Genomic DNA, 10,000 nt, shown 5'->3' on the forward strand with positions numbered 1-10,000 from the left:
GCGGAGAACAACTCTATGTTCCTTCCTTGTACTTGTCTGTCCCTCACACTTTCCACTATACCCACAATGCACCGAACACAACGGACCCAGTACTGGTTCATGCTGGTTCTGCTGGCCGTGTTGCTCCCGCTGGATCTGGTGCCGGTCCAGAGCGCACCCTCGGGTCCCGAGTCAGACACCTGCTCCACCCAGGTCCAGAACCGCTTCTTTGGCTTCTTCAACTCCTCGGCCATCTTTCCCAGCACCCCTTGCTCCTGGACGCTGCAGAATCCCGACCCGCGGCGCTACACCGTCTTCATTAAAGTGACCAAGCCCGAGGAGGACTGCGTGCCGCGCCAGGTGCGCTCCTTCCAGTTCGACTCCTTCCTGGAGGCCACACGCACCTACCTGGGCACGGAGAGCTTCGATGAGGTGCTGCGGCTCTGCGATCAGTCGGCCCACGTGGCCTTCGTGGAGGCCGGCAAGCAGTACCTGCAGATCAGGAAGAACCTGCCGCGGCCGGGCACGCGCTCCGGCGAGGGCCGGTTCAAGGTGGAGTACCTGGTGGTGGGCAAGAGGAACCCCAGCATGGCGGCGTGCCAGATGCTGTGCCAGTGGCTGGAGGACTGCCTCGCCTCCAGCACCTCCAGCCACCCCTGTGGCATCATGCAGACGCCCTGCCAGTGCTGGGACACCCCTCCGCCGGGCAAGGAGGCCGCGGCCGGCTGCTACCGCGGAGGCGTCTTCCTGGAGAACTGCATCACGGGCGAGAAGGAGGCGGCGGCCAACGCTGAGATCAGCGGTGAGTTTTTTCGGGTTCTTTCTCCGCTTGTTTTAAAACCTGTGCAGTTTCACGACCTTGGCAGACCTTGAGTGTGCAGTATTTGTCAAAGAGATAAAAAAATGTACATCTCTTAAAAAGAAGAGGGGGAAAAAAAACGTATTTGAAAGTATAAAATCTGCACTTAAAATGCACAGACTAGATTAGATGGAGAATGTGTCATCTGTGACCTCCAGCTTTCGACCTAGGTCTGCTAACTGCAAGCCCAGGTAGCGAGGTGAGAAACCCAAAACAGATTAAATGAGGAGAAAAAGGGGAGCGCGTGGAGGAGTGCAGGGGCGAGGGGAGGGGAGGCGTGTTGTGGGTGGGGGTGGGGATGGGGGGGTGTTGAATTTCAGCCGATCTCGGCGGGCGGCTTGACCTTGGCCGCATGGCGCCATGCAGGAGCCCAGGGAGGCCTGCCGTGATCGGAGCGCAGATATGTGAGCTACCTTCTGGAGGCTCTGTGGCTTGCTGTGTGTCAGAGGATACCAGCAGGGCCTTTCTGATGTGTGTGTGTGTGTGTGTGTGGGGGGGGGAGGTTGAGTGGATTGAAGGGTCTGGTTGGAGTTTTTTGTGTGTCTCGTGTGTGTGTGGGTGGGGTGGGGGGTGGATGTTATTGGAGCTTGATTTCCAGGTCATGGTTTTGTTGCTGTCCTTGTAGAGACGGTATATACGTCAGTCATTTGACCCTCTATCAGGGGAGTGAGGGGTGGGGGGGCGGGGGGGGGGGGGGGGTGTAAGGGACAAGGGAACCAACAAAGACACAACAAGACCCGTAGTACATATTTACACTGAAAACAGTGTGATAAGCTCTTAGCCGTCTAGTCTATTATCAGCCAGAATAAGCAGTAACTTCAGTCAAGATGGCACACGTAAGGTAATCTATACATCTTTTGATGCAATGGATGTGAAACTAAACATATTTATTTATTTGAATCCCATGGACTGAATATGTCATTAGAGGCTATGGGAAAGGTGTCGTTCCTTGCTCAGAGATGGTAGGGCTGACCGGTGGCGGAGCTCAGAGTCCTCCCTGCTCTTACTGTGTGTCAGGAGAGGGAGAGAGGGAGAGCAGGAGGCTGCAGCAGGTCAGGTTGTGCCATGTCATCTCCTCCAGTGATATCATCACATTTCTCAGTCACTGGTCAAATCTAATGGAGACGGGTCAAAGAGGAGAGGGAGGAATAACAGACAAATATGACACCGTGATGGGGGAGAAATGACAGTCGAGACAGATAGATAGGCAGAGACAGAGACAGAGAGAGAGAGAGAGAGAGAGAAATTAAATAGGGTGAGTGAGAAAAGACGGATGACGTGAAGAGAGAGACAAAACAGTGAAAATGAGAGAGAAAGAAACAGAGATAGAGAGTGGAAGAAAGAAAGAGAGAGGAAGATATGGAGGAGAGGGAGATTGAGAGAATGAAAGAAAGCAAGTGTAGAGGCAAACGACAGAAAAAGAGATAGAGATAGAGATGGTAATAGATTGATAGTGGACACTGGACAGGGGCCAAGCTGCCGTCTCTGGGGAGGGGTGGAGGGGTGGAGGGGTGGAGGGTGCAGGGGTGGAGCAGGAGCTGAGATGAGGGATGGCTGCTGAAAGAGGGGCAGAGCGGAGACCAAGCGTCCTGAGGCACTGCAGCTCTCTCTGCCTCTGGGCCCATACACACACAAGAGCAGTGATAGATCTTTCACCATGTCTCATGCAAATACACACACACATACACACATGCACACATACACACACACACATACTGCATATATAAACACACACATACATTGTATATGCACCATATTTGCATACTGTATTACACACATCAAATAGACATGTAGACTACATTCCACACACCATCACATGCCAACTAATAAATACAATGGCATGTTAGAGTTAGGAAAAAAATGACAGGACTGGGCGAGGGGATTATAAGCCAAGAAAAAAAACCAAAACTTTCTGAGATTAAAGTCATAAATTTACCAGAAAAAAACTTCAGATATTCTCAAATAAACTCACAAATTTATGACAATTTTTTTTTTTTGTCAAAGAAGCACATTGCTTCAATTTGCACTGCTGAATCAACCTCATCAGGGCACAGACACCAGCAGTAAACAGAACATGCTCCACACAGACTACATGTTAGTGAGGAGGTGCGACAGTAGGCTGTGGAACATGGCTGTCAAACGTGTGGGCCTCAAGACTCTTGGCTTTTAAATGAAGTTAATAGCACGTCATCATGAACATCCAAGGCAAAAGTGATTGATTGGGCAGGCTATAGGCTGTTTCTTCCTCTCACAAAAGCCTTAGCCTCAGTCCTCCAGAAACTGGTTCAAGGTGAATGTTCACGCTGGATGCTGCCTGGATGCTGCCATCGGACACGACGTGCAGCTGGTTCGGTTGACTTTAAAGGGAGCATTCTATTGGTGGCTGATGCCCAGTGGCAATGCTGGACACACAGTGGCTGATGTGTAGCTTCTCAGTTAGACAGGAACAGTAACATTTCCATTTTTTTTCTCATACATTTACCACTTCAATTTTACAAATTCATGACTTTCTGAGGATATCCGAGAATTTTGGAATATCCAAGTTTTTCTCTTGTAAATGTACGGCTTCAATCTCAGAAATTCTGAGTTTTTTTCTCGAATTACTATCACACTCCCCCAACTCCGTAATAAAATAATAATAAAACACGTAATTAACGTCATAAAACACACCATCGTATATATAAATACACTTGTACCACAATGTGTCATTGTCATTGTCACATACATGCTCACAAAGATCCAAACTGAAGTGTAACTCAAATGTTACGCTTTATCAAGTTTACTCACACAAGCAGTATGCTGGGAGGTTTGGTAGCATCTGGGTACACACGTTTGTGTTGTGTTGTGCGTGTCTGTGAGTGTGTGTGTGTGTGTGTGTGTGTGTGTGTGGTTGTGCCAGTGTTTATCAGTACTGACCCATTGCTGGAAGGCATGGCCACATGCAGGCTGAGTGGATTCATTCGGCAGAGAAGGAAGGCGAGGAGGGAGACACTGTGACAGATTAAATACAGCATTTCAGAGACAGGGAGGAGGGGAGGGGAGGGGAGGTGAGGTGAGGAGAGAGAGAGAGAGGGAGGGAGAGAGGGGGTGGTGAAAGAGAGAGGAGAGGAGTGAAAGAGAGGATTAAGGAGAGAAGATATTGTGTGTGAGTGTGTGTGTGTGTGTGTATGTGTGTATGTGTGAGATGGAAGGGCGAAAAGAACAGTTGAGGAAGGACAGAGAGACAAAGGAAAAGAGGCAGTTGGGAAAGTGGATGTGTGTGTGTATGTGTGTGTGTGTGTGTGTGTGTGTGAGAGAGAGAGAGAGAGAGAGAGAGAAAGAGAACGAGAGAGGGAGATGAAGAGAGAAAAAGCTCTTTATGACTTTCACATTTTTTGCATTCTGCTCAGATGTTCTGTGAAAGCTTGGCTAAGTGAGATGAATGGGCGGGCCATCTATTTCCTTGCGAGGCATTCTGAAGTGGCGGCGCTCTGATGCCACGAAACTGACTGATTTAAGGTGACTGGCGCCCGAGTGAAGAACGCGCTGAATGCGTAGCCCAATGAAATGCATTAGCACCGTTCTCCCCAGAAATCCAGACACACGCTCACGCATACAGACACACACACACACACACACACACACACACACACACACACACACACACACACACACACACACACATACACACACACGCATGCACACAGGCACACACACACACAAGTGAACATACTCACACATGTACACAAGCAAGTAGGCAAACACACACTCTCAGAGGAAACACACACTCAAAACCACATGTACAAACACACACACTCTCAGAGACACACACCCACTCAAAACCACATGTACAAACACACACACTCTCTCTCACACACACACACACACACACACACACACACACACACACACACAGACTCAAAACCACATGTACAAACACACAGACTGGCATGTAAATCACAAACACAAAGATACATGTGCACATACAGATGAAGCAACAACAAACCCCTAACATCAGCATGCCTTCATCATCACCATCACACACAGTAACACGGAGCCTCTCTGGCCATGCTAAGTCCACTGATGAGATTGATCTTATTGGGAGAGCGTGTTTGCCGGAGCTTATTGTGTGTGCTTGGGCGTGTGTTTTCCCGCAGGACTGCATGTGTATGTGACCACCTGGGGGGCAGTTTGATTTTCTTAGTAGCCTGATCATTCCATCCTACATGAGGCAGGGCAGTAAATCTATGTTAAGCCAGTATAGATCACAACAGGATGGACAGAGTCTGTCCTTCTCGGCCTTGGCGCCTCTCTCTCTCTCTGTCTGTTGCCCCCTTTACACTCAAACAGCCTGTCCACTCATTCCACCTCGCTGTTATGTATAACTCTATTTATTACGTAACTGTATGTATTACGTATTATAATAGTATAACTCTATGTATTACGTTTTATATTATGCATAATTATGCATTTTCCCTCTATCTTCAGGCTATCAGTAGTTATGTACGATCTTTTTTCTTGCTCATGCTGACGCGCTGCCACACATGCATTTAAAAAGGTTTTGTATGATATAGACGACGTCTCTGTTTCGCTCGTTCATCGCTGTATTGATAATGATGTCAAATTGATCAAATGATGCGGCCCAGTGAAGATGGGAATATTTTCAAGTGGCACTCTAATGTCATTTTTTGAGTTGTGTCGGACAGGGCGTTATCAGTCACGTTAGCCGTTAGATGTTAAATGTCACGCTGCTGCTAGTGGAACAGCGGCGTGCTGTCTAAAACACACACTGGGGCAGCATTACGCTAGATTTGTCTCATTTGTTTCGTTGAGTGCAAACAAGCAAAGCCGTCATAACGAGGGGGTTTCTTAATGGCGACGTACCGGGATCTCTGTTCAAAATGGGCTTGTTTCTCTCATGCTGTCTTTCTCTCTCTCCCTCTCTCTCTTTCTTCCTCTCTCTCTCTTTCTCTTGCCATCTCTCTCTAGCTTACCCTCTCACTTTCTCATCGTGTTATCTGCTGGTCCCATTGAGGAGCCCAAGGGCTGATTAAAAATTCATGTTTTAATTAAGCAATTTTACTGCTCCTACTTTGCATGTGATAATAAAAGACAGCCTTTGGTCTACTGTGTATGTGTGTGTGTGTGTGTGTGTGTGTGTGTGTGTGTGTGTGTGTATGAGTGAGTGAGTGTGTGTTTTATCCTTTACTCATTTGCAGACATCAGTACACTTTGTAATTAATAGGAGGGAAAGATGAAGGGGTGAGAAGGTGAAAAGAATTTAAACATCTTTTGGTGTCTACCCTCTTGAAGTAACTTGTAACCTGTGACTCATGCATGCGTGTGTGTGTTGTTGTGTGTGTGTGTGTGTCTGTGTGTGTGTGTGTGTGTGTGTGTGTGCGTGTGTGTGTGTGTGCGGACGTGTTGTGATTATGGCTCTCCCACTCACACCCTCTCTCACACTCCTTTTCTATGCCGGCTTTTCTCATTCTCACCTCACGCACAGCTGTAAGCGTCTCTCTCCAGTGCTTTCTCCTCTCATCTCTTCTCTTCTCCTCTCCTCTCCTCTCCTCTCCTCTTCTCTTCTCTTCTCTTCTCTTCTCTTCTCTTCTCTTCTCCTCTCCTCTCCTCTCCTCTCTTCTCTTCTCATCTATTCTCTCCTCTCCTCTCCTCTCCTCTCCTCTTCTCTTCTCTCCTCTCCTCTTCTCTTCTTTTCTCTTCTTTTCTGCTCTTCTGTTCCCCTTTCTTCTCTTCTCTCCTCTTTTCTGCTTCTCCTCTCTTCTCTCCACTCCTATCCTCTCCTCTCCTCTCCTCTTCTCTTCTCTTCTCTTCTCTTCTCTTCTCTTCTCTTCTCTTCTCTTCTCATCTCATCTCATCTCATCTCTTCTCTTCTCCTTTCTTTTCTTCTCTCCTTTTCTCGTCTCTTTCTTTTTTTTCCACTTTTTTCCTTGGAAGGCGAGTTCCTTCCTTGCCTAAGACAGATAGCGGAGCATTTAATGGTAGACTGAGGCTGTCTGGGACCTGAGCCGGTTTGAACAGTCTCAGAACGAAGACAAATTGCGTCTGAGGAGCCCACAGTGTAGATTTTCACCACTGCTGCTGTTTGCCAAGAGCCAATGAGGATATTCTGTTTGTACACATTCTTCTACTGTGCAAGCAGCTGTTTGTTTTTGGAAGGGGACAGAAGGCTTTGTTCATTAGGTGTTTCTCATGAGTGTGTTTAGGCCTGCAGCACGCTTTATGTACAGCTCTGTTTTACCTTGGGAATGCTCATATAGGATGGACATCAGGATCCTAAGTATGTTTTGAAAAGGTTTTTAATGTTTTGATGTTTTTTACGCTTTTCATCTCTATTTGCACTATAAATAAATACCATGTTGAAATGTTAGGCGGTACGTTACAAAATCCAAATCCCTAGCTGTAAGGAACTAATTGTTAGTCATAAGCTTCAGACTGCTTCTAAGGGATCAGACTGCCAGGACATGCAAGGAAACTAAAATGGCGATCAGATGGCAGGAGAGAGTGGAAGACTGATAGGAAATACGTTACAATTTCAGGGAATACACATAGTGGCTTTCTTCAAGGGGATTTCACATCCACACAAGGAGCTGCTGAAACAATAGGTTTATTTGAAAGGATATGAAGCTTATCACTACGAGTTCATAATTATGAAATACAAAATTACACCTATCTACAGAAAGAACTGAAATGTATCCACAAGGCAATCCACACTGTTTACCAATTTGTTTCCATAGAAGCAGAATGAATAGCTGATGCATATATTTCACAGAATAACAGCTTCAGAAAAAAATTCATATCATGTTAGTGACTAATTCTTCTTCCTTTGTTCTGTGTGTGTGTACATCATGGCATGCTGCAAGTCTGAAAGCCTACTAGATGACCAGCCCCTGAGCTGGGGGGGGGGGGCACCTATCAGACTATCAGAATGTCACATTTGAAACACATTCAGGCTCTGAGGCTTTGAGTGATCTATAAATAAGTAACAGTACCTCTAAGCCAGTAGAAGAGACAGAAGAGATCTTCTCATTGGTTTGATATTTGTGCCTCAGTTCTATAGCAGGGACAAAAGCTGTGTGTGTGTAGCAGTCTTTCTGAGAATAAAACAAATGGTAGCAGGGATTCATGAGGCCGATAAGAGAGGCAAGATGTTTTAAGATGAAATCCTAATTAATGCTATATTTTAAGATGAGAACCTTAATTTATGCTATATTTTAAGATGAGAACTCCTAATTCATGCTATATTTGAAGATGAGAATCTTAATTCATGCTATCGTTAAAGGTGGAAAGTTGAATGACGCAAATGCTTCAGTACGACCTCTGAAAAACGAGCAGTGCTTAGAGCAAAGGAGAGTGCATGAGAGGTTTAAAGAGAGGAGGAGATGAAATTGTGGGAAATTGCTGAAGCCGGGAAAAAACAGAGAAAGAGAAAAAAAAGCATGAATGGTGAGAAAAATAAGTAGAAAAGAAGGAGAAGCGTTAAGGGGAAGCAGAGGCAGAAAGAGGACATGGACGGAAAGATAGAAGAGAAAAGAGAGAGGGGGGGAGGCGAGCGACGACTCAAAGGAAAGGAGCTGTGAAATGATGTGAGGAGAGGTGAGTTCAAGAATGAAGAAAGAAAAAAAAGATAATGCACACAGCATCAGTTGTTATTGTTAAGCCAGACAGATAAGAGGAGATGGAAGAGTGGAGAAAGAGAGAGGAGAGGAGATGAGAGGAGGGGAGAGGAGAGGAGAGGGGAGGGAGGGGAGGGAGGGGAGGGAAGGGGATGAGAGGAGAAGGGATGAGAGAAGAGAGGAGGTGAGGTGAGGAGAGTGGATGAGAGGAGAAGGGATGAGAGAAGAGAGGAGGTGAGGTGAGGAGAGGGGATGAGAAGAGAGGGGAGAAGAGGAGAGGAGAGAGGAGGGGAGGGGAGAAGAGGGCAGGGGAGGTGAGAAGAGGAGAGGAGATGAGAGGAGAGGAGAGGAGAGGGAAGAAGAGGTGAGAAGAGGAGGGAGGTGGGGAGCGAGAGTAAGCATGCTCTGTGGGCTAGATTTGGGGGGGGGGATTAGGGAACACACTGGCTTCTCTGCTCCCACACTCCCTGGAGAGCCTATTCAGACTCAGACATTCCCCTCCAAGTCCATAAACAAAACCTTTACCATAGGAACAGAGAAATCGAAGTTAAATATTTAGGTGCATGTAAGTACCATCAGGAGACTTGGCATTCAACGTAACAAAACTCTTACGTCAAGATCCCGTGTACTGTACAGTCTCGGGACTGTACAGTTTGTCTGTGTCTGAGGTTGTGCAACAGAAAGAATGTGTGTGTGTGTGTGTGTGTGTGTGTGTGTGTGTGTGTGTGTGTGTGTGTGTGTGTGTGTGTGTGTGTGTGTGTGTGTGTGTGTGTGTGTGTGTGGCTGTGGAACATGAATGCTTATGTATGTGTTCTTATCAATAACCCTTTCTGGGCAGAAGATGGATGTACTTGGGGAGGAGTGAGAGAAAAGCGTGGTTATTTTTCCAAGGGAAAGTGGAGGAACCATCTGAACCCTTTTAGCGGAGGTGTGCTTTTGATTCTCCTTTTTGATCCGTCTCTTTTTTCCTCTCCGCTAAGAGGAGGCATCCATCTTCCGAATTGAAACGTCGGATCGGCTGACTCTCGCCGGCGGCTGAAGAATGCCCCCCCCTACCCTTCCCCCAACGCCTGCCTCTGCGCTCATGTCACCCCCCAGGACTGTTCACCACTGCCACGTTCAGACCGCTTATCTGTTCATGCACTGGCATATCTCTGAGGCATACTCACACCTTCAAACCCATTTCAATAAGGAGGAGCATCTTTCATTTAAAGTTAGTTTGGAGTAGAAAGGAGTCAGGTGCTTAAGGGCTTTGCTGGAGGATGATAATGATTTGACTGGGATTTCCTGGGTCCAGAGGAAGCAGGTGTTAATAGAATCAGGTGTGCAGCAGTAAGCTGGGAATAAAAAAAACACCCTCTCCCTCCCCAGATGTTAACTCCTCATGCTTCTGTGCACCGGCGGCACCATGAGGCACCGGTGGTTTGGCTGAAGGGCCCACTACCGGTAGCTTGGGGGTGGTGTTGTGGTTACTTGAAATGGATATCTAACAGGAGCTGAATTGTAGCTTCACTACACGGAGAGATAATGGCTGGCGGGGGTCTCATTT

At 47.0% G+C, this 10,000-nt stretch overlaps 1 protein-coding gene across 6 annotated transcripts in view; it reads left to right on the forward strand.

The window, feature by feature from the left end:
* The window catches only part of adgrb1a (adhesion G protein-coupled receptor B1a), an 85,783-nt gene that overhangs the window by 26,196 nt on the left and 49,587 nt on the right, over positions 1-10,000 (forward strand). For all 6 annotated transcript variants that reach the window (XM_031575790.2, XM_042709101.1, XM_042709103.1 and 3 more), the window contains exon 2: positions 1-781. This exon is cut by the window's left edge and continues 246 nt beyond it. In XM_031575790.2, the coding sequence (XP_031431650.1) occupies positions 16-781 (766 nt within the window). In that variant the 5' untranslated portion in view covers positions 1-15. The remainder of the gene's footprint in view (positions 782-10,000) is intronic.

This window comes from Clupea harengus, chromosome 11, assembly GCF_900700415.2.
Source record: "Clupea harengus chromosome 11, Ch_v2.0.2, whole genome shotgun sequence".
Taxonomy (NCBI): Eukaryota; Metazoa; Chordata; class Actinopteri; order Clupeiformes; family Clupeidae; genus Clupea; species Clupea harengus.